General features: G+C 39.0%; 1 protein-coding gene across 1 annotated transcript in view; it reads left to right on the top strand.

The window, feature by feature from the left end:
* Positions 1–25,724, top strand: part of LOC140493662 (protein inscuteable homolog) — a 422,044-nt gene that overhangs the window by 242,121 nt on the left and 154,199 nt on the right. The window contains exon 6 of the mRNA XM_072592362.1: positions 7,104–7,217. Within this exon, the coding sequence (XP_072448463.1) occupies positions 7,104–7,217 (114 nt within the window). The remainder of the gene's footprint in view (positions 1–7,103; positions 7,218–25,724) is intronic.

A 25,724-nucleotide genomic window follows, 5' to 3' on the forward strand; every position in this document is an offset into this window, starting at 1 on the left:
CTTGACCTGAATACAGAAGAGGAAGTTAAGAAAGAAGACATGGGTTCGGCATGGACGGGTTGGATGGATGGGTCTGATTCCATGCTGTACATCTCTATGACTCTTTGACATGACTGGCAGCCACAGAGAGGAGCTATAAGCAGAGGAATAGAAGGATGAAAGCAGGCAACACACAAATGCAAAGAAAAAGAGAAAACAGAGATAGAAAAAGTAATGCAGAGAAGAAGAAGCAAATTGCTCTCAATAAAAAAAAGTCAGAATTTTTTGTTTGCCAGAAAAAGAGAGAGGCAAATTTGCTGGTACTGTGTGCACTAGTTAAAATGATTTAAAACCAGAATATGATATACATATCAGCAACACAAAAGAAACTAATGTTTGCCCAGAAGTAACCAAACTATGAAGCAGGTTGTTATTAATTAGTTGGTTGAAAAACAACTCTAATAAGTTATGTTGTCAGAAAAGCTGTCATAACTCAGTAGAGAGAATGTTCATCGAATTGTCCCTTCCTAGTAATCTGTACCCATGAATCTTCAAGGTGAAAGCTATTGCTGGAAATAACTCCTGATGCACCTTGTGTGAGAAAACAACAGTATAGTCTGGCTATGTAGTATTGTTAATAGTTGTCTAAGATGCTTGTGTTGTTGCACAGATGTCAGGCCAGACAGGCAGTATGCCTTTAAGACAGGTACATGACATCATGACATATGACATTCTGTCTTCAGTCACTGCGCTAGTATATTGTCATACAGTTCAGTGTATCCAGTCAATTACTTCTGTGTATATAATGTATAGTAATATCAGCAAGCTCAGAACCCTGGTTATGCATAAGTCTAAGATTATAATAAAGTAAATAGTTAACAAATGTGAAGACCTCTATCTGAACAAAAATCTTGATCTTAGTGGTACTTGTTGCATGAGCTAACATACAGAGAAGCACTCAAGTCATATCACACTTGCGGTAGTGTTTAACCCTAAAAACCACATCACTATGTATCTTTGTTTCAGTGACTGACTAAGGTGAAATTTACCTTTGTTTATTTGAGGTCACAGTTGCCTATTAATTCATTAAGTTAGTGGGCAAAAAAATTGGCAGATGGAGTATGACATGGCTAAGGTTAAAATTGTCAATTTTAGCTGGAAAATAGAAAAGCAGTGTACAATTTAAATAGAGAGATATTTCCACACTCAGTCATACAGAGGCATCTGGGTGTCATGGTTGTATACAGAAAGTCATTAGGAAGCAAATGGAATGTTGTCATTTTTGCCCCCCAAGGGAAATAAAATATAAAAGTAGGAAGTCTTTCTGAGAGAAAATATTCCAGAAGTTGTACTTCCAAATAAACCTGTTGGACTATAACCTGGTGCTGTGTAATTTTTAATTTTATCCACCCCAGTCCAACATCAGCACCTCCATGTCATGAGCTGGACAGGGCACTGGTGAGATCATCACTGAAACTGTGTATGCTTTTTGTTTCCTTATTTGAAAGAAAAGTATTTGTTTTAAAATCTGTTCAGAGAAGGTTCACACAACTCATTCATGGGATGAAGGGCTTGTCTTATTAAGAAATGTCTGAACAGGTTAGTTACCTACCCATTGCAGTTCAGAGCAATGAAAGAAGATCTTATTTGAAACATGAAATCTTAAGGGGGACTGGATAGGGTGGATATCCAGAGGATGTTTGTATTTGTGGAGGAGATTAAAATTGGGAGACGGAGCTTAAGAATAAAACAGAAGAGAATTTTTTTCAGTCTCAAAGGGCTGTTAGAGTGTGGAATTTTCTTCCCCAAAAGGTATTGCAGGCTGGGTCATTGAATTTATTCAAGGCTGAGAGTGTTGGATTTTTAATCTGAAAGAAAAGTCAAAGATTAAGGAGTACAAACAACAAAGTGAAGATATGGACATAAACAGATCAACCAAGATCATATTGAATGGTGGCATTGGCTTGAAGGGACAAACTATCTACTCCTGCTTCAACATTATTAGATTCCCTGCAGTGTGGAAACAGGCCCTTCAGCCCAACAAGTCCACACCAACCCTCCGAAGAATAACCCACCCAGACCCATTTCCCTCTGACTAACACACCTAACTTATGGGCAATTTAGCATGGCCAATTCACCTGACCTGCACATCTTTGGACTGTGGGAAGAAACCCACGCAGACACGGGAAGAATGTGCAAAACTCCACACAGATAGCCGCCAAAGGCTGGTATCGAACCTGGGACCACAGTGCTGTGAGGCAGCAGTGCTAGCCACCATGCCACCCCCCTATGTGTTTATGTGTTTAAGCGGCACTGGTTGTGGTTTGTGTTAAAGCAAAAGCTTTAAAAAGACTAAAAGTTTATTGGTAATTTGTTCATGTGGGAATCATTCAGTAAATGTGTGATGTGCTTAGAATTATGTTTTACCCATTAACAATTTTTTCCTCCTTATCTATAGGAAAAAATTTGCACAAAATATTAAACAAATGTTCTCACTATTTCTCTTACTTACCTGGCATATTGCCTTTTACAGATTTAATCTGCATGCTTTCAGGTTTTTGTTCTTTGTAATACATAATTGATACCTGAGCTGAGGCCAGAAGGTTTTAGTCAACTGACAGACCAAATTCAATAGATAAAACCTTTTTGTTTCTGACATTTGAGTAATCAATTTATCAGGCATAATCCAAATATATCAATGTTTTAACTTCAGCGTGACAAGCACACGTTCTGCCGCTTTGATTTACAATCTTTTAGCAGCCAGTCAGAGTGCATTAATTCTTCATATAATGCAGCTAGGTTGTGGATAAAGGCAAATGTTTCATAGGATAATCAGATAGATGGCTCAGCACCACATCCAAGTTTTCATGTGATATTTTTAGTGTAATGTAATTTGTGAGCTGTATAATAAATAAACATACTCATTTGTCTTCCTGTAATACCTCATGGCACCTTATGGAGAGGTACATGTCAGCCTCACAAGTGAAGCTGACAAACATCTTCCAAAGAGAAGCATTGACCATTTTGCTAATCATAATTGTGATATCACCATTAAATGTTAGGGCATGTCTGTGAAATTCCTTTGCTATCTATTCCTTCATGTTGATTCTCCATTCCAAGATCTTAGAAACTTCTTCAATCTCCCAACCTTTAGTAGTCTCTTCACTCTTATGCATTTGAGAACTGACAAGGCATTTTTCAACAACTTTCTTGTAACCATATTGGCCCCAAACTGCATTGGCTGCCAGTGTAGTGCTAGACTCCCACCTTCTTCTTTATTGCTGGTGAGATTCTAAAATTATTCTGATATGCATATTGGAATAAAGAACATTAGAATTTTTAAATCATTTGGCAGGTTTGAATTGATAGAAAGAACTGAGATAGTATTGTACAAGCTGAAGCAACATCATCTTTGTGGTAAGCCGATTACACTCTAGTTGACAGAATCATAGAATTGCTGCAGTGAGAATGAGTCCTTCTGACCCATCATGTCTGCACCACATCTCCTCACATACTTTATGATTTAGTACGATTCTCCTGCCTTTTCCCTGTACTCTTATACATTTGTTTCCAGTCAAGTAATATCGAAGGCCTGATTGAGCCTGCACTCATTTCCAGGCCACGCGTTCCAGATCCTAAATTACTTGCTGCATCAATTTTATTTTCTCAGACCACATTTGTTTCTTTGTAGATTACTTTAAATGTGTGCTATCTAGTTCCAGGTTCTTTTATAAGTGGGAACACTTTCTCACCTTTTTCTCTGTCTCTCATAATTTTGAAAACTTCGATAAAATCTCCCTTTTAGCCTCTCCTCTCGAAAGGACCCAGTTCTAATGCTTCCCATCTTTCTTCATAACAGAGATTTCTGATCCATGGGAACCATTCTTGTAAACCTCTTCTCCAATGCATTCACATTCTCTTCGAAGTGTGTCACCCAGAACTACAATATTCTAGATGAGGTCTAACTGTGACTTTTACATGCTCAGCATAACCTCCTCACACTTCTACTCTATGCCCCCATTAATAAAGTTAAAGACAATGTATGCTTTATGAACAGCTTTGTCTACCTTTTCTACCATCTTTTATTATTGTGTTTCCATGGTGAATCTACCAAAATATCACCCCTCACTTATCCATATTGGACTTCATCAGCAACCCTACCAGCCTACTCTACCAACTTGTCACTTTCCATTTGAAGTTCTACATTGTTCTCCACACTGTTTATAATGCTCCCTAGTTTTGTATCAACCACAAGCTTTGATTACCTCTTGTACACTCAGGTCCAGATGGTTAATGTACGACAGAACATGGTGGGAAAACACTTGATAGATGGAATCTAATGTGGGAAAATGTGAGTTTATGCACTTTGGCAGGAAGAATAAAAGAACTGAATATTATTTAAGTAGACAGATACTGGAAAGATGCAGCACTGCGGGATTTCAGAATCCTTGTGCACAAATCAAAAACTGCCAGCATCCATCTGAACCAGTGCTAGGGAACCAAAATAACCTGTTGGCCTTTATTTCAAAGGGATTGAAGCATAAAAATTGGAGACTTGTTAAAACTGTACAAGGTACTAATCAGACCTCACCTGGGATAGTGTGAACAGTTTTGTCTCTTGCATCAAAGAAAGAAAAGATGCACTGGCATTTGAGGTAGTGCAAAGTAGGTTTACTAGATTGATCCAGGTGTGGAGGGATCTTCTTGTAAAAAGCTGAATAAATTGAGCTCATTGGGATTTTGAAGAATGAAGCAGACTTTATTGAAGCACCTAAAATTGTTTGAGGTCTTGACAGGCTAAGAGAGATTATTTCCCTTTGTAGGAGAGTCTAGAACCAGAGAACTTAAGCTCAAAGTAAGGGGTTATCCATTTAAGACAGATGACGAGGAATTTCTTCTTTCACAGGGTAATGAATCTATAGAGTTCTTCACATTGGAGGGCTGTCAAGTCTGGTTGATTTAAGCATATTCATGGCCTAAGATTGACATGTTTAATTAGTGAGGGAATAAAGGGTTCTGGGATAAGACAGGAAAGTGTTGAGCATTATCAGGTCAGTCATGATCTCATTGAATGGCACAGCAGATTTGAGGGCTGAATGGTCTACATTTATTCCTACATGTTATGGTCTAAAAAGCAAGGGTTCCAACTCTGACTCCGGGATAACTTCACTACAAATCTCCCTCCAGGCCCAAAAAAATCCATCAACAATTAAACTGTTTATTATCAGTCAAACAATTTTGCATTCAAGATACTGCTGTCCCTTTTGTTCAACTTATTTAACCTTGTTCACAAGTCTGTTGTGTGGTACCACATCAAACATCTGTTAGAAGTCCATGATACTACACCAACAGCATTATGCTTGTCACCCATTTCATTGAACAAATCCATTCTGGTTCTCCTTAATTAGCATTTGTCCATGTTGACTATTCATTCTATCCAGAATTGTGGTAACTGGAAATGTCCCCACCACAGAAGTTGAACTAACTGGTCTGCAAATGTTTACTTTTGCAACTTTTCTTCAAGAAGGCATAATATTTGCAATTCTTTGGTTCCCTAGCACTGCCATGAAGCCAAAGAGGACTGAGAAATAATAGACAGCACCTCCGCAATTTCAATTCTACTCTTCCTTCGGTTTCCTTGGGTAAATCTTATCTGTTCCAGTGTTTGTCAACTTTAGTACTGAACTGTCTTAGTATAGAAAGTCATTTGATACAACTTCCATGTCAATTTAGAACCCATCTCGTGACTAAATTTCCTTCTTTGCCACTATGTACAGCTGCTTCCTTTGTAAAGTTACATGCAAAGTATTCATTTAATGACTCACCCACAGCCCATTTGTTTCCATTTGTAAATCCCCTTTTTGGTCCTTAACCAGAGCCTTCTCTTTTTACATCTTTTTACTATTTAAGTGCTGATAGAAGGCATAAAAGGGAATGTTATGTTAGCTGCCAGTTTCTTTCCATGATCACTCTTTCCCTTTATTTGCTTTTACACCTCGCTTCTGAACCTTCTTTATTCAGCCTAGTTCTGAATTTCTACCCAATCCTGTTATAATTACATTTGTTATAAATTGTCTTATCTCTATCCATTTTTTCATGCAATTAGCTCTGTCATTTAATTGCCCTTCCTTTCCATTTTTATGGAATATAACTTGACTTAATTTTCTTAATTTGACTCCACCTATTAATTTGCTATTCTCTACTGTAGTGCTAACTGTTTCTCTTAGTATTTTGTGCACTTTGAATTCTTCTTTGATATTTTCTCCTAGTTTTCACGCTCTGCAAATTTACTTTAAGCCCTCCCCAATAACATTGGTAAAATGTAATGTATTGATTAACAAACTACATCATTATGTTTATTTCCCTATTGAAGTAAAGTGTCTTGCCATTCTTTTAAAGCAGTTCTCTTCTAATGATTATAATAGGAAATTATTTGAGTTCAATTCATTTCAGGTTCTTCTCATGGTGTCCTGATCATTATAAACACAATTGTTTCACACAGCATTGCCTTTTGTGAAGGGCACTGCTTGTCACTGGTCACTCGGGTGTTTTCCTATCTTCCTGGTGGTGGAAATTGAATAAAGATTTGTGCACTTTGTGTCTCTCACTGTGTCTCACATCTGCACACACACACACACACCAAAAACAAAAAAAAAACACGATTGTTATATACATGTAAACCTTTTTATCACAGATTTTAAGGTCAATTTATGGTATTTGGTTTTAGAAAAAGAAAATCTGACAGTGTTCTCTCTCATCCTCATTTATTCTCTCTTTACTGCTGTTAATGAGATTGATCCAGAATTTAATAAAGCACTTGCCTGTTTCTTTTAATGAATTGAATTTTGATCTTGTTTATTATATTGTTATGAAACAACATTGTGAAAATATGGTCATGAAAGCAGTCAACTTCTAAAGCATCAGTAATGTTACCAAGTATTTGTTTCCTTACGGGAAATAAACATCACTTTGCTTAATGTGGTCTTTTCTAGGTGTCAACACAGCAATTAAACAGAACAAATGTTGTCTTCTTTGGAATTTATACACAGCTCAAAGCTGCATGTTGATATTACATCATTACTTATACAAGTGATATTTATTTGTATATATCTCTTGTTTTACAGGATCTGGTGATGCAATTAGATTCAGCAACCAGCATATATAATATTGAGATAGCTGTCAGTAGCCTCATTAGCTTGACACAGGAAGGTGCTCACTTGTGTCACATCATTGCCAAGGTAAGGAAGGATCTCTGCAATTGTTTTCATTGGACATGTGAAAAAACTATTTGCTGAATTTTCCCAGCTCTGTTAAGGTGACTTTGGAGGCCAGGAGAAACTGTGGAAAATGACTAATGTTGGGTTGGCTCTATGATGTGGTTCTGCCTCCATGTGCCTTTCATGGAGGCTGGCTTCCAATAGTTATGACTGCCTCCACAACAGTGGTGACTAGGGGAAAGTGAGGACTGCAGATACTGGAGATCGAAGTTGCAAAGTGTGGTGCTGGTCATTCTTGATGAAGGGTTTATGCCCAAAATGTTGACTGTCCTGCTCCTTGGATGCTGCCTGAAATGCTGTGCTTTTTTAGTGCCACACTTTTCGACAGTGGTGACTAGGCAATTAGGGCACCTAATGGAGAAATTAGCCTCCGCTATGTAATTATTTTCCAATTTTTTTGATGGTGCCTATGTTCTCTAATTTGTCAAGTGCTGCTATATCTGAGTTTGGGTAAGGATGAGTGAAAGGAATTATTGTTTACCATTGGGCAACCAACTCTTGTTAAATGCTCCCTGCCAATAATGTCTCCTGTCAACCCATTAATGGGCCTAATTGGATATGCACCAAGGCCTGGTAGGTAACCTGTATTGTATTGTCACCATCTCTCGCATGATAGGTCTGAGGCAGGACTGTTGAGTAGTTAGTTCGCACAATATTTTGAAGTTTTGCTCTGTCCCTGCCCCTTACACTGTTTCCATGGTTTCAGAAGATTTCAGCCCATCATGTAGGTGCTTTTGCTAAGTAGCAAACTATTATAATAATTTCTCTTCAAGATGAGGGCAATTCATTGTAGCCACTTCATGGACATGGACATTGTCACTGTGTTGCTCTTGCTGTATTGGCATCTCCATTGGTGCTACTTACATTCCGGATTAATGGTGCTGGAAGAGCACAGCAGTTCAGGCAGCATCCAACAAGCAGCGAAATCGACGTTTCGGGCAAAGGGCTTTTGCCCGAAACGTCGATTTCGCTGCTTGTTGGATGCTGCCTGAACTGCTGTGCTCTTCCAGCACCACTAATCCAGTATTTGGTTTTCAACATCTGCAGTCATTGTTTATACCTTGCTACTTATATTCCTGCCATTGGTCTCTCAGCAGCACTCAAACTAGAAGGGAGTCTGAGTTATGCAGTTAGCTCAATTCTCTAGAAACTTTGGTGACCTCCGGGTAGGTTGGGTCCACATAAACTCATGGAATTTTCAAATTTCCAAAGAGAATTGAAGCTGATATTAAGATCATGATTCAACGAGTTGTGTAAAGGCAGCTGTGGGTAACATTGATTATAATATGGATTTTACATGCAGCTTGGAAGGAAAAACAATGGGTTTAAGCCTGATATTTTAAAATTAATAAATGGCATCTATATGAAAGCTGAGATAGCCAAAATGAATTGGACTAATATGCTGATAGATGGAATAGTAGAGAAGCAGTGTCAGAAATTTGAAGGCATTTTTCAGATGCTCAGAATAAATACTTTTGTACTATAAAGAGAAATTCCGAGGGGAGGATTCACCACCTGTGGTTAACTAGAGACGTTAAGGAAAGCATGAAATGCAAGGACAAACCAAAGCACTTAATTGTACCATGAAGAGTGGCAAGTCAGATGTCTGATCAGAATACAAAGAACAGCTGAGAATGACTAAAAGGTTAGTGAGATCTAATTATTGAGAGCATGAGAATAAGTTAACTAGAAATGCACAAAGAGACAGCAAGAGTAACTGTAGGTATTTCAATAGGGAAGATTTTGGTCCTGTAGAACATATTAATGGCAAATTAATAGTAGGTACGAAAGAATATTAAGTAAATAATTTGCTTCTGTCTACTCTATAGAAGATACAAAATATTCCAGTGATATCTATGTATCTAGAGGGTAAAAGAAGTGATAAACCTGTTGAAACTATAATAACAAGGGAAGCAGTACTGGCCAAAGTTGTGGGTACATAAGTCTTCAGGTCCTGATGGGCTTCATTCTAGAGTCTTAAAAGAGGTGACTACTGAAGTAGTAAATGCGTTGGTGCTAATTTTCCAAAATTCATTAGATTCTGAAAAGATTCCATTAGACTGGAAAAGAGCAAATATAATCACTCTAGCAAACAAGGGAGCAAGGTAGAAAAGAGGAAATTATTGGTGAGTCAGCTTGATGTCTATTATGGGGATCGATCATTGAGGACACTAGAACTGAACACTTGGCAAACCTCAATCTAATGAAGAAGAGTCAGCATGGTTTTATGAAAAGAATAAATTAATTAGGATTCTTTGAAGGAGCAGCATGTGGTCCAGATAAGAGGGAGCCAGTTAAAAAGAGCACTTAGCACTTGAAAAGATTCCACAGAAATAGTCATTGTCAAAAACAGACACTACCATAGGTAGAAGATTGGCTGGCTGGTGAAAAATGGAGTTGACTTAAATATGCCTGTTTCAGATAGGCAGGATGAGATGAGTGGGGTCCTATAGGTGTCTCAGCAGGGCCTTTAATATATTACACTTCATATCAACTACTTAGATGAGGGGATCAAAGCGATGGTGGCACATTGGTGATGCATGAAAATAGGCAGGAAAACATGCTGTGAAAATGACATAGCAATGATTGTAAAATTTAGGACAACAATAAGAAAGGTTAATAGGCAATCCAGGATAAGGATGATTAACTGGAGAAGGGCTGACTTTAATGGGTCACGAACCGAGCTGGACCAGATAGAATGGAACAAAAGATTGGTGGGGAAAAACTGTAGTTGGACAAAGGGCTGCCTTCAAGGAGGAGATTATTTGGCTATATTTCCACAAGAGAAAGGGAAGCCAACTAAATTCCTGGATGAAAACAGATATAGATGTTAATATAAAGAAGAAAAGGTGTGTCATAACAGATGTTAGGTAAAAAATACAACTGAGAACCAAGAGGAATACAGAGTTTCAGAGGGGAGGTGAAAAAAGTATAATAGTGAAGCAAAAACAGCTTCTGAGAAAACACGTGTGTCCAATGTAAAGAGAATCCCACAGTCTTCTATAAGCACATAAATGGCAAAAGGAAGTGGGGGGCCGAGCAGAGACCATAAAATCCAACTTACGCATGGAAGCAAGAGACATTAAATGAATACTTTGCATTTGACTTTACCAAGGAGGTAGAAGCTACCCAGGCCATGGTGACAGAGGAGGAAGCTCTGTCACTAGAAAGATTTGACATTGATCAAGATGAAATGTTAGTTGGGCTATTGATACTTAAATTTTACAAGGCACTAGGACCAGGTGAGATGCAACCAAGAATATTGAAGGAAGTGCCAGTGGGTATTATAGGGGTACGGGTCACAATCTTTCAGTCTTTCCTCGACTAGGAGATGCATATATTGTGTTCTTGTTTGAAAAAGGTTTTAAGGATAAGTCCAGCAATTAGTACTCAGTTTAACTTTGTTGGAAATGCATGTTAGAATTCTCCAAAAAAGTGTTCCAAATAGAATTAGTAGTCACACAAGAAAAGTAATGTTATTTAACAAGAACCAGCTTGGATTTCTAAAGAGGAAATCTTTTTGGATTAACTTGCTGGAATTGTTTGAAGAGATAACAAAAATGGTTGATTAAGGTTGATGTGATGGACATGGAGTTTCAAAAGACACTTCAGTGCATTACCACGCAACAAATATGTGAGGGAAGTGAGAACTCATGGCTGTAGTAACATGGATACAAAGCTGGCTGAGTAACAGAACACAGAATAATGGTTCATGGATAGTTTTCAGGCTGAAGAAGGATTTATAATAGGGTTACTCAGGATTTGTATTGGAACACTTGGCTTTCCTGAGGTATAGTAATGATTTGATCTTGGTGTGCAGGGCGCAATTTCAAAACTTGCAGATGAGGTGGAACTTGGAAGCATTGCAAACTGAGTGTAGAACTCCTAAAGGACAGTGGACAGATGAAATTCAATTTAGAAGAATGTGGACAGACAACATAAAATAGAGAGCACACTACCTAAGGTGAGACGACAAGTGGAGAAATCAGTTAATAAAATATGTAGTATCCTGGGCTTTATTAATAGGGGCATACAGTACATATGCCAGGAGGGTAGGCTGAACTTATACAAGACAACTGTTAGATCCAGCTGGAGTATTGTGTAAACGTCTGGTCCACACATGAGATTAAGGATGTGAATACATTGGAGAGAAGCTATTTACCAAAATGATTGCAACTTGGGACTGTCCTCTAAAAAGGGAAGAATGCTAAGCGGAGATCTGAGAAACTTCCAAAATCATGAGAGTTTATTTTTATTCTCTTGTGGGATGTGGGCATCACTGGCTGTCACCATTTATGGCCTGTTCCTAGTCACCCTTGAGAAGGTGGAGTTGCTGCCTTGAATTGTTGCAGTCCATGTGCTGTAGAAAGACTTACCGTGCTATTAGGGAAGGAGTCTCAGGATTATGACCCAGTGCCACTGAAGGAATAGTGATATATTTCCAAATCAAGATGTTGTGTGGCTAAGAGGGAAACTTGTAGATGTGGTGGTGTAGCCATATGTCTGTTTCCCTTGTCCTTCTAGATGGCAATGGTTGTGGATTTAGAAGGTGCTTTCTGAGGATCTTTGGCTATTTTTTGCAGTGCGGCTTATAGGTAGTATACTTTTCTGCTGCTGACCGCCAATGGTGGTGGGAGTGGATGCTTGTGGATATATGGTGCCAATAAAGTGGGCTGCTTTTCCCGATGGTGTCAAGCTTCTTGAGCGTTGTTGGTGATGCATGCATCCAGATATGTGGGGAGTATTCTATCACACTCCTGACTTCTGCCTTGTAGATGGTGGACAGGCTTTGGGGAGTCGGGATTATTTCACACCTCTGGTCTGCTCTTGTAGCCATTGTATTTATATGGTGAGTCCAGTTGAGTTTCTGGTCAATGGTAATCCCTGGGATGTTGATAGTGGGGGATTCAGCAATAGCCATTGAATATTGAGGGGACGTGGTTAGATTTATCTCTTATAGGATATTGTCATTGCCTGATGTTTGTGTGGCATTGATGTTATTTGCCACTTTTTGGGTAAAGCCTGTGTATTGTCCAGGTCTTGTTGCATTTGAATATGAACTGCTTCAGTATCTGACAAGTCATGAATGGTGCTGAACATTGTAATCATTGGCAAACTTCCCCACTTCTGACCTTATAGTGGAGAAAAGGTCATTGAAGCAGTTGTAGATGGTTGGGCCTTGGACACTAACCTGAGGAACTCCTGCTGAGATGTCCTGGACCTGAGATGACTCATGTTCGACATCCACTACCAACTTCCTATGTATCAGGTTTGACTCCAATCATTGGAGAGTTTGATCCCTGATTCCCATTGACTTCAGTTTTGCTAGGGCATAGTCAGTTGAATGTCCCATTTATGGCAAGGGCTGTTTCTCACATCTCCTTTGTAATTCAGCTCTTGTGTCTATGTTTGGACTAAAGCTGGAATGAGGTCAGGAATTGAACGATCCTGGCAGAACCCAAATTGGTTGTCACTGAGCAGGTTATTGCTGAGCAGGTGCTGCTTGATAATACTGTGGATGACACTCCACCATTTTACTGATGATTGAGAACAGGCTATTGGGCAGTAAGTGGTTGGGTTGGATTTGTCCTGCTTCTGTGTACATGATATGCCTGGGCAATTTTCAACATTAGTGGGTAGTTACTGATGTTGTAACTATATACTGGAACAGCTTGACCAGGGGTGTGGCAAGTTCTGGAACACAAGTCTTCAGTACTATTGCCAGAATGTTGTCGGAATCATAGCCTTTGCAGTATCCAGTGCCTCCAACTGTTTCTTGATATCACGTACAGTAAAGCAAATTGGCTGAAGATTGGTGATGCTGGGGACCACTAGGAGAAACAAAATTGATTATCCGCTTGGCACTGCTGGCTGAAGATTGTTGCCAATTCTTCAGCCTTACTTTTGTACTAATATGTGGGTTTCTTCCACCACTGAAGCTGGGGACATTTATAGGGCACCCTCCTCCAGTGAGTTTTATAATTGTCCACCACCATTTATGATTGGATGTGGCAGGAGTGGACTTGACAAAGTGGATACGTGAAAGGATGTTTCACCTTGTCGGAGAAACTAGGACACAATTTAATGTAAGACGGTGATGAGGAGGAATTGTTTCCAGCTCTCTTCCCCAGGTGCAAGTAAGATAATTGAATGCTTTTCAGGTAGAATTAGAGACAGGCAAATATTACTACAAACAGATAACCATCATTTTATTTAACAGTGGAGCAAGTTAAAGAGGTCAAAAGGCTTAATCCTGCTCCTAATTAATAGGTTCATTTATTCATATGTTCATATGTTTCCTTTAATAGGCAGAGGTACTGCATGCAAGAAGGTGGTGGTCACAGTTAGATCGCCTGCAACTCTTTAAGATTCTATTGAACCTGTGACAGAATCCAGTTATGGCTCTTATTAAATATAAAAGATAGAGCTATCACCAGACAATATAGAGCCCACAGGTTCAGTCGTACATGTTTCCTGAACCCTACAACTAAAATGGTTTTCTCATAAATCATAGCTCATTTATTGATATTGTAGGGAGGGGTTAATTTGACTTTTATTTTCAGAAATGGAACAAAAGAATTGAAGAAACTGTTTCTTATGACAGATCTACATAGATATCTGGCCTCCCAGATATCATATCAGTTGCAGTGTGCAATTGCTTTCAAAAAGTATAGCTAAGTGCAGTCTGGCTTTCTGATAGCTGTTAGAAATGTTCAGTATTGATTGCAGCAACCTCATTTTCAACTCGTCTTGACCTCACACTGAGATGTTCATGATGCTGGAATGTAGACATGAGATTGAAGGAAATTCTATCAATGTACCTTGACACTTACAAAGGCACACAATAAAATAAGACATCTGGACTGTTTGGAATGTCTTCATTTGTTGTGCTCTGAGAATGCTCCTACATCTAATGTAATATTTTTGAGCTATGATTCATCATTTTTAAGGAAGAAATTTTAGTTTTTCATGTGCATTTCTTTTGCATTGATTTTGAACCAGGTATCTCACTACAGAATATATATACAGCCTGTAAAATTGAATGAAATGTGCTTTATTTTTGTGGGACATTAGTTTCACTGTCAAGGCCAGTGCATGTTACCTACCCTAAATTATTCTTGAACTGAGTAACATGCCAGGCCGTTTCTGAAGGCAGCTAAAAATCAACCACATCGATGTTGGTCTGAAGTCACATGGAGGCCAGACGAGGCAAGGATAGCAGATTTTCATCTGAAAGGACATGAGTGGATGAAATGGGTTTTTATGATAAAAGATGGTGGTGCATGTCACCATTACTGAAACTAACTCTATGTTCTAGATTTATTTGTTTAAATTTAAATTGCACTAGCTACCCTGCTAAGATTGATCCTTTGACTCCAGAGAATTAGCCTGCGCTTCTGGATTATTAGTCTAGTAATAGTTATTGCTACACTATTTTTTTACCACTGCCTATTTGCAGTTACTTTTTTATTGTAAGGGGTTCTTTCTTCTGCTGAGCTGAAGTAGTCATTCTAATTAGTCAAGCTACATAGATGACCTCTCCCCTGTTCAAATAGGTACTGAAGTGAGGCACTTACTCTTATGTTCTATAGCAAGTCAGCAGATTAGCAATGACTAAGAAACTGAAGTACAGAAAAGAATCAAAAAACACATATATACTCTACTTTCTATCTTGTTAGGTTACAAATAAATGCAAAATGAAAGAAAAGTATACATGCATGTACTATGTGGAGAGGAGCATTGAGATCAAATAGTGAATGATAATATCTATTACATGTTTGTATTTAATAATACAAATGTGATTAGCTAAATTTGGTTTAACAGTTTGCCCTACGTGGCTAGGAGCTAATGGATCCAGAATGAATTTGTGTAAACCAAGCCTAATAATTCATTCTAAAGCTGATAAGTCACTTGCTTGAGAATATATGTTGTGACCATTGTATTCTTATATCTCTTTAAGAGACGGAAAGATAGTGCAGCTAAGTGACTAATTTGTACACAAATGAAATAATATGCAGAAACAGAAAGATCACCAATTCTATCAATATTGCAAAAATTACATTTACATCATGCACAAATTGAGCGAGATGCTTAAATACAAAAAAATGGCCCTAATATCTATGGAAAGCAATCCTTATGCTCACATTAATACTGGTTTGGCTAATACATCTACACTTCCAGAGTGTAAATACCACATTTGTATCTGACTGAGAAGTGCTATGGAAGACATAAAAATTGGATTAGAGGCTTTCAAATAGGCATTGCAAAAACAATGGGCATGGCTTTCGGAAATAACTGCATTTTTTTTGTGGAGACCAGGAATTTGTAAGGTTAGAGAGGTTAGAGGTAGGTACAAAGGAACAAGTTACTGTTGGTTTTGAAAGCAGAGGACAATCTCCAGCATTAGTTCAAATCTAGTTGTAGCTATTATTCTAAAATAACACAGATATCATTGAGTTGAATTCTTTAACTGGAGCACATTGCTAATTAGGCGAAAATGAGGACAGCAGATGCTGGAGATTAGAGTCGAGAGTGATGAGAGCCCTTCATTCCTCATGAAGGACTTTTGCCCGAAACATCGATTCTCCTGCTCCTCAGAAGCTGCCTGACCTGCTGTGCTTTTGCAGCACCACACCCACCTTAGTAGTTACCTGATCAAAAATAATTAATAAATTTGTCAAATGTGATTTCACCTTTCCTAAAACTATATTGATTCCTTTTGATCATATTATGATTTTCTAAATGGGTTGTTAAGATTTCCTTAAAAATGAATTCCAGTATTTACCTGACGACTGACATCAGGCTCATTGGCGTGTGGACTTCTGTTTTCTCTCATCCTCCTTCGTTGAATAGCAATGTTACATTTCTTCATTTTCAAAAGCCTAAGGAATTTTGGAAAAACTGGAAGTGCCTAGTTATGTTCTGTAATTTACATGTTTTCAACTTGTTTCAGTGTAGTTACAGATCCTTTGGGGAAATAATGCAATTGGAGGGCATTCATGTCACATGTATTAGACTACCTAATGACCTGGCAAAATAAAGGGTCTTCCCTATTAATCAGTTTTAATCAATAAGACATAATGGATTGTAAACACCAGACTGGAGGCAATTTGTCTGGTGCAATGGACAGCACGAATCAGCTCTGTGCTTGTTCTTGGAAATCACATTTGTGAGCACTTCTTGATTATCAATGATTACTTTGTAATGTGCATTATTTCCAGTAAAAGGAACTACTCTTGCCAGTAGTCACAAATGATTATCCTTCCAGAGTTGTGTTCCTAAGAGAATTTAATTGAGAATTTGTTGGAAAGGATAGAGCCAATCGTAGTTTAGATGTTCTCTCTGGCCTCATCAGTATTATTGCTAGTCCTTCATACTTGAGTCCTGAATCACAGAATATGTCATTGACAAATTAATTAAAATGTAGTAAATTGTGGAGTGGCCCATTTCGGTAAGAAATATAGAGAGGTCATGTATCTCTTGAATAACAGTCTACAAAGGTTTGAGGAGCAAAAGATCTAGAGGTAGACACTTTCAAACTGCTCACAGTAGCAAGAAACATTAATTATACTGTAAATCAAGCATTAAAGTTAATTTCTAAGACTATAGTTAGAGAAGCTCAGTTAAACTGATATCAAACTTCGGTTATGCTGTAAAATGAAACAATGCCCACCACTGAAATCATTTTGTATGAACTTGGCAGACTGTTAGTTATCATTTACCAGTGGCTACTGCCACTATCTCTTTCTGAGGTTAGAATCTGTAGAGTTTGTTTTGTGCTCTGTGATGGAGGATAAAACACATTGTAATCTAAAGAAAAGAGACTATTGTCTGACACATGCAATAAAGTGCACTAAGTACAAGTACTTTGGTTTGATAAATATTGCTATATTAAGATTATGGATAGATCTAGATGTTTCCTTTAAGAACCAGAGCTTTTCTCACCTTCCAAGTCATTGTGACATCATATAGAATGAAGCTTAATGCTCTCTTCGGTATTAATCCTTTCTGAACCAAATCTCCAAGTGTACTCCAGGTTAGAGAACACATTGTGAACTATGCAAAGTTCTAATTGTTACATGGTTAAAAAAATGATAAAGAAATGCTTAGCAAGCATAAAAATATTCAGGAGGATAGTACCAGAGTGAGTGAATATTTTTATTCAGCATGGCTGCCTTACTAGACCTGGCATTGGGGAATGAGACCAGTCAGGTATTTAATGTTTCAATGGAGGAGCATTTTGGGAACAGTGACCGTAATTCTGTAAAATTTAAGTTACTTATGGATAAGGATATGAGTTATCCTAGGGTGGAAGTACTGAACTGAGGTAAGGCTAACTCCAACAATATTAGGCAGAAACAGAGGAATGTAGTTTGGGGGTGACTGTTCAAAAACAAATCCATATCTGGCATTTGGGAATCATTTATAGGTCAGTCAATTAGAGTTCAGGACCAGCACATTCCTGTGCAAATGAAAGATAAGAAAGGCAAGATTTGGGGACCTTAGATCATAAGAGAAATCGAGAGCTCAGTCAGGAATAAAAAGGTGGCATGTGTAAGGTTTAGGAAACCGAGCCCTTGAAGAAAATAAAGATAGCAGAAAAGAACTCAAACAAGGAATTAGAAGGGCTGAAAGGGGCCATGAAATGTCTTTTGAAAACAAGATTTCTACACAAGAGGGTAGCTAGGGAAAGGCCAGGTCCACTCAAGGATAAAGGAGGGAATTTATGTATGCAACCAGAGTAAATGGGTGAGATCCTTAATGAATACTTTGCATCAGTATTCAAGAAGGAGAGGGACATTGTGGATATTGAACATGTCATGTCAACTTTAGTTAGGCAACATTTAGAATATTGCCACACTACCAAAAGGATGTGGAGGCTTTGGGGAGAGTACAAAAATGGCTGGCCAGGATGTTGCCTGATTTGGAGGCCATCAGCCATGAGGAGAGATTGGACAAGCTTGGTTTGTTTTCATCTGAATATTGAAGGATGAGGTGTGACCTGAAAGAAGTTTACAAAATTATAAGAGGAATGGATAATTGAAGTCTTTTTCCAAGGGTAGAATTATCAATAACTAGGGGACATAGGTTTAAGGTGAAAGGGGTAAATTTAAAGGAGATGTGAGAGGCAAGTGTTTTTACACAGCTGGTGGCAAGAGCCTGAAATGCGCTGCCAGAGGAGCTGGTGGAGATAATGGAGGTCGATACAATAGCAACAATTAAGAGGCATCTTGACAGACTCATGAATAGGCAGGGATTAGAGGGGTAGGGGCCATGAAGAGGCAAAAGGCTTTTAGTTTAGAAAGGCATCATGTGTCAGTGCAGTTTTGGTGTGGTGCATCATAGGGAATGTTCTATGCTCCTGCTTCCTCCCACAGTGCAAAGATGTGCAGATTAAGTAGATTGGCCATGCTAAATTGATTGTAGTGTCCAGGGATGTGCAGGCTAGGTGGATTAACCATGGGAAATACAAGGTTACAGGGATACGGTAAGGTGCGCAAATGTAAACAAATTGAGGATGAGAGTCAATCAAAGAGAAGGCAAATGCAGTGGCTGACAAAGCTTGCCACATCGATCAGAAATGTTAATGGTGATACAGTATTGCATCTTAAGAATAATACAAGCCCATTTATTTGATCCTCCAAGGAAATGCAATATACACAGCCAGGAGAAGCCTAAAATAGAGCTGAATGAGATAAAACAAAATAGTACAGTTTGGAAGGTCAACTGCCATACAGAAAGAGCAACACCCATCACATTTGTCTTCATGAAAGATGGCACTGTAAGACTATATCTCAATCCAAGGCACCTTAATTTTTGACTTAAAAGGTGTCCATACACCATACCAATGCTAGAAGAATTAAATGTTAAATTTTCAAGAGCAAGATTCTTTTCCAAGTTAAGTGTGAAGCATGGATACTGGTCTGTCTCATTCCCAGCAGCCTGCAACATTTGGGATGCCATTGGGATTTAGTGTTTTCAGTAATTACCATTTTTTACAGTTACCATTTGGGCTTTCAGTTATCCAAAGTTTATTTCAACAGCAAATGGATAGGATCATTCAGAACGGCCCTTGCTGTGTTTGTGAAGCTGATGATATCACAATCACGAGCACAACCAAGATGGGGTATGACCACAACCTTCACCCAGTGATGGCAGCAACTGGATGACAAGAATCAACATTTAACAGCACAAAGTAACAGGCCCACAACAACCAGATTTCCTTTCTTTCTTTACTCCAAGCATGGGGTTTGTTCTGATCCATGTATGATCAAGGAGTTAAAGAAATACTGATCCTACAGAATAAAGGGTATCTGCGCTGTTACGTTGGATTTTTGTAACTTCCTCTTGCCATGTATTCTCAACTAAGCCATTTATTCAAAAAGGAATTTGCCTATGTGAAGCAAGACAACCAGGAATACATTGTTAATTTTCTCAAGGAGCTTCTGACAGCAAAATCTTGCTTACTGCAATGCACTAATCCAGGAAAATATGATTTTGGAAGTGGATGCATTGCAAGAAGGCCTGTGTGCATGTTTTTGCAAGGCAAAAGTTCTATTCTGGATGGGTATATGAATAGGAAGAGCTTAGAGGGATATGGGCCAAGTGCAAATGGTTAGGTTAGAATATCTGGTTGGCATGGACAAGTTGGACCAAAGAGTCTGATCCACGCCATACATCTCTGACACACTATTGCTTTTGATTGGAAAACCCTATTATCTGCACAACTCACCTTTTCTAATGTACAGCACGAGTAATTAACTGATATTTCACATTATGTGGTTTCATACATACTTATCTGGCAAACAAAATCACCTTCAGAACAGATCATGAGTTACTAGAAATGATCTGCAGCAAACCACAAATGGTGCACTGCTACTTCTGCAGCATTTGCTTGTCAATGTGTAAGGATATGCTTTTTGAAGTGAAATATAAGCCAGTTACGAGGATGATTAAGTTTGTCATATTGAGCAGCTTATGCAAATCACACAAAGACTGAGATATTCCGCTTCACTTGGATGCTGTCAATGACAAATTTGAAAACAAAGCCAAAGTTGCAATTGGCACATGGCAAAATGAGCAATTACAATAATGGAAAACAAATCATAACCCAGGGATGGCCTATCAAAGAAGTAGAGTCATAGAGATATACAGCACAGATACAGACCTTTTAATCCAACTTGTCCATGCTGACCAGATATCCTAAACTAATGTAGTCCCTCTAAACCCCTTCTATTCATATGCCCTTTAAATATTGTAATTATACCAGCTTCCACTACTTCCTCTGGTAGCTCATTCCATACACACACAACCTTCTGCTTGAAAAAGCTGCCCCTTAAGTCCTTTTAAACATTTTCCCATCTCACCCTAAACCCATGCCCTCTAGTTCTGAACTCCCCCATCCCAGGGAAAAAAACCTTGTCTATTTACTTTTTCCATGCTCCTCATGATTTTATAAACTTCTAAAAGGTCACCCCACGGCCTCTGCCACTCCAGGGAAAACAGCCCCAGTCTATTCAGCCTCTCCCTATAGCTCAAACCCTCCAACCCTGGCAACATGCTTGTAAAGCTTTGCTGAACCCTTTCAAGTTTCACAACAACCTTCCAATCAGAGGGACACCAGAATTACACACAATATTCCAAAAGTGTACCTGAGAAGCTGTTATCAGTTTTGTCATACAGAGCATAGTCTATCATGACCAGTCATTTTCAAGGCCAAACAAGTCCCAATATCAAAAACATCTTGTTAAGGTATCATATTTGTGTAACATCATGGAAACATGGCTGTCAAATGCCTGAGAGAGCAAGCACATGAGTCACTGTACTGGTCAGGATGTTCAATGACTGGTAAAAACTGAAGCATGTGAAACATATCACCACCAGCAATGGAGGAAGCCTCTATCTTCACACAATATTACATTCTTCATAGATAAGAATCCCTAGAGTGTGGATACAGGCCATTTGCCCTGTCAAGTCCACTTCCACCCTCCAAACAGCATCCCAACCCCCAACCTATCCCTATATTATGAGCAATATCAAAATGAGAGAAAAACAAAAAATAACTGTCTCAACCGTGCTGTATTTGAAATTCTGCTGAACAAGAATCTCTACAGTGTACCCCAACCCAAACCCACCCCTATAACCCTTCATTTCCCGTGTCTAATCCAACCATCCTGCACACTATGAGCAATTTAGCATGGCCAATCCACATAACTTGCACATGTTTGGGCTGTGGGAGGAAACTGGAGACCTGGAGGGAACCCATGCAGACACAGTGAGAATGTGCAAACTCCACACAGATAGTTGCCCGAGGGTGAATTGAACTCAAGTCCCTAGTGCTGTGAGGCAGCAGTGCTAACCACTGAGTCACCATGCTGCCACCCACTCCTTGGACAAAAAGATCAGCAACTGATCTTTTTACAGTGACAGATAAGATTACATCCATGTAATAGATTACTTTACTAAATTTCCTATTTCCTATGACACAACGAATGTAATCAGTGCTAACACGATGGATGCTCATTTCTGTTCATTCAATATCTTGGAATTGACAATGTCTGATAACTGGCAAACTACTTCAGCATTGTACTAAGGAGGGGAGCACCAATCACATTGTCATACCTCTATTCATGCTCAAAGGGTCTAGCAGAATAGATGGTTTGTACTATCAAATCAATGATCATTGCCTTGAACAAAAAAGCAAAATTTTCACATTAGGATTGATGCATTTTCTTGCAATGTATATGGAGAAGGAATTACTATCCACAGTGCAATCTGTGTTTGAAAGGCAATTGTGAACAATCTTGCCCAGCAACCAGCTGTCATCCTGGGGGATAGGACATTCAACTTCAAAGACAGAAGAGAATGATGGTGAAACACAATAAGTGAGAAGGTTGATAACCACCAAGCACTAAGCAATGGCAGAGAATATTAGTTAGAAACTCAAATACTTGGAAAGCAAAGTCATTTTAAATATGCAAGCAGCCCAGATCATACACAGTTGTTATTGATCAAGTGCAATGGTGTAAAGGACCAGAAGCTGAAGCCAACCAATGTACCACACATCAATCACCTCGAAGAGAGTGAGAAAGAACATTCTGATCTTGATGAGTGTGCAGTGATGTTGAATGGCAGCAACTGGCAGCAAGACAATCAAGTTGTCAACCAAGAGCACCATAGATTAATGTACCATTCCAGATGAGTATACGATGAGTTATCAAACTTCCAAAGTGTATAATGAACTTTGAAATGTTAATCCTGTAAACTTGATTTTGCTTGTTTGTATAGTTATCTACGTGCACCAATGTATATCTGTTTTGGATAAGTTATTATCTTTAGAGAATAAGTTGTATTATGTCTCAGGTTAGTATGCCAGTCTATCTTTCAGAGCCATACTCAAGATACTATCCCATGACCTGACAATATAAATATCTCAGATTTCATCTTAACGAGGGATCCTGTTGAGCATATTGCCTTATATAACATAATAGCTTAATATAAGTGCTGCAATTAATGTGCCTGGGATTGGAAAATGTGCATATAACAGCAAGCTGTAATAAACATGTATATTCTTCAGTAACATGTTATCTACGTCCTAGTTGCTTATGTTACGAGTGGTAACATAAGCATTGCCATGCCAGGTAAAATACCCTGTTGTCAGTCACCATGTAAAAAAATAAATTTCCAAAGTAATTTAGTTCAAAATCATTATGATTTTAACGTTCTCAAGAAGAGAGGCAGAATGTCCAATATGCTATGAGATAAGGAACAAATGTTGTCACTTAATTTAACAATTGTCTCTCACAGTACTGCTGTAGTTTGGCCAGGCACAGTCACATATTCCATTAGCCTGTACTCAGATTTATTGTTCCCTCCAAAGAATTCAAAAGTAGCACATTAATAAATAGAAAATACTATCTAAATTCTGATTGAAATCAATGTATTTCAGGAGAATGCTTACCAGGACTGACATGAGATTTCTTCTGTGCACTGTATGCCATGAAATCATAAGCTTGTTTTTATTAGCAGAATTATGATTTAGTAAAAGGTATTATGCAGAAGAAATCTCCAATAAAAAAGAATTGAATCTCAGTTTCTAAAGAGACAGATGAATTAAGATTTCTACCCTATCATCAAAAGCTTTCCTGATTAATTTAGGTGATATATTGTACAAGCGAAGTGACTAATCAGTCTCCTGACTCGTTATTTTAATAATGTAGCACAGGATTCTCCTGTTAATAGGCTCAATTTTAATAAAGACATTACACTTGGCTGTATAAGTGTCTGTTATTAAGGACAACTAATTAAAAGCTTCCAAGCCATTTATCATGTTCAACATTATTTATGTCACTGCAGTTTTGCTTTGAATTGGAGCCTTTTGCTAGTTTAATAAATAGTACATATTCCTATTTAAAAGGCACACTCATTTGCTTTGTTGATGAGGCAGTCAACTTCAGACGTAGTCATAGTTCAATCTTTCATTTGTAATTTAATTCTGAGAAACTATTGCATGCTGTGAGATTAAATTTCTCATTTTGGAAAGCTATCATGTGAATTCCTATCCGCAGTCCCATTCGAGTTTCGGGAAGATTTAACAGGTCAGAGTTGAGAGCTGTCTTAATACAGGCAAGTAGGGACTGACCACAAAATATTTACATATCTGTGTCAGTCACAGTTGGTTGTCTATGGAACTAGCATGCAGTATTTCACACTTGGTAACAACAGATAAAGTACACCCCGTTGGTGTACAATGTGGAGAGAAATTGACTGCTTTTAGTGTTTAAAGTTTGGTGCTGAAGAAGCACAGTAGGTCAGGCAGCATCCGAGGAGCAGGGGAATCGACGTTTTGGGCATAAACCCTTCATCAGGAGTGTTGGGGGAGGGGGGAAGAGGGCTGAGAGATAAACGCATGGGGTGGGGAGGTGGGGAGGTGGGGGTGGGACTGGGAGGAATGTAGCTGAGAATGCAATAGGTAGATGCAGGTGAAGGGTGATGGTGATAGGTCAGAGGGGAAAGTGGAGTGGATAGGTGTGAAGGAAAATGGGCAAGTAGGACAGTTCAAGAGGGTGGTGCCGAGTTGGAAGGTTGGATCTGGGATGAGGTGGGGGGGGGAGGGGTGGGGAGACAAGAAAACTGGTGAAATCAACATTAAAGCTGAGTGGTTGGAGTGTCCCAAGGCAGAAGATGAGATGTTCTTACTCCAGGCATCGAGTGGCTAGGATTTGGCAGTGGAGGAGGTCCAGGACTTGCATATCATTGGCGGAGTGGGAGGGGGAGTTGAAGTGGTCAGCCAAATGGGCTGTGAGGTTGTTTGGTGTGTGTGTCCCAGAGATGTTCCCTGAAACGTTCCGCGAGTTAGCGTCCTGTCTCCCCGATGTTGAGGAGATCACATTGATAGCAACGGACACATTAGATAAGGTGTTCGGAGGTGCAGGAAAATCCCTGTCAGATGTGGAAAGATCCTTTGGGGCTTTGGATGAAGGTGAGGGGGGACATGTGGGTACAGGTTTTACAACTCTTGCAGCGGCAAGAGAAAATGGCAGGAGTAGAAGGAGGGTTGGTGAGGCCCGTGTACCTAACAAGGAAATCGCAGAGGGAATGGTTGCTGCAGAATGCTGAGAGGGGTGGGATGGGAAATATACCTCTGGTGGTAGGGTCTGACTGTAGGTGGTGGAAATGGCAGAGGATGATGATGCGCTATATCTGGAGATTGATGAGATGGAAAGTGAGGACCAAAAGGTTTCTGTCCTTGTTGCAGTTGGAGGGGTGGGGTTGAAAGGCAGTGATGCAGGAAGTGGAGGCAATATTCTGAAGGGCATTGTTGACCATGTGGAAGGGGAAATTGCTGTCCTTGAAATAGGTTGAGAAGGTGGGGCTTTGATTGTGACCTCAGCATTTCCTATGGGAATTGAAGCCATGCAGTTGTGTCACTCTGCATCACAAACTAGCTGCCCAGTTAACTGATCTAATCAAACTCATATGAACATACTCTTCTTCACACCTAAAGATTATGAATGATATTGAACACTGTGCAAGCATCAGTGTGAGCATGCCCATTTCTGACATTATGAAGGAAGGAAGGTAATTGTTGAAGCAACTGAACACGTTTGGGCCCAGGCCGTTACTCCAAGAGGTACCAGTGATGTCCTGGGTTCCAACAGCCACAACTATCTTCCTCTTTCCATCATGATTCTAATCAGTAGGCTTTAACTCCATCAGTACTGACCTCAACTTTTTGATGCTTCCTTGACGTCACATACAGTCAAATCTTGTTTTGATGTCAAGGGTCGTCACTTCCACCGTACTTTTGAGCTTCAGCTGTTTCCCCATGCCTTTAATAAGCTTGCAATGAGGTATGGAGCTGCACAGTCTTGGTTAAGTTCAGAAAGAATATTGATGAACTCTCGATTTATGAGTAAGTGCTATCTGATCACACTGTAAAGGATTGTTTTCTCATGATTGAGAGGA

This window comes from Chiloscyllium punctatum, chromosome 22 (assembly GCF_047496795.1).
Source record: "Chiloscyllium punctatum isolate Juve2018m chromosome 22, sChiPun1.3, whole genome shotgun sequence".
NCBI lineage: Eukaryota > Metazoa > Chordata > Chondrichthyes > Orectolobiformes > Hemiscylliidae > Chiloscyllium > Chiloscyllium punctatum.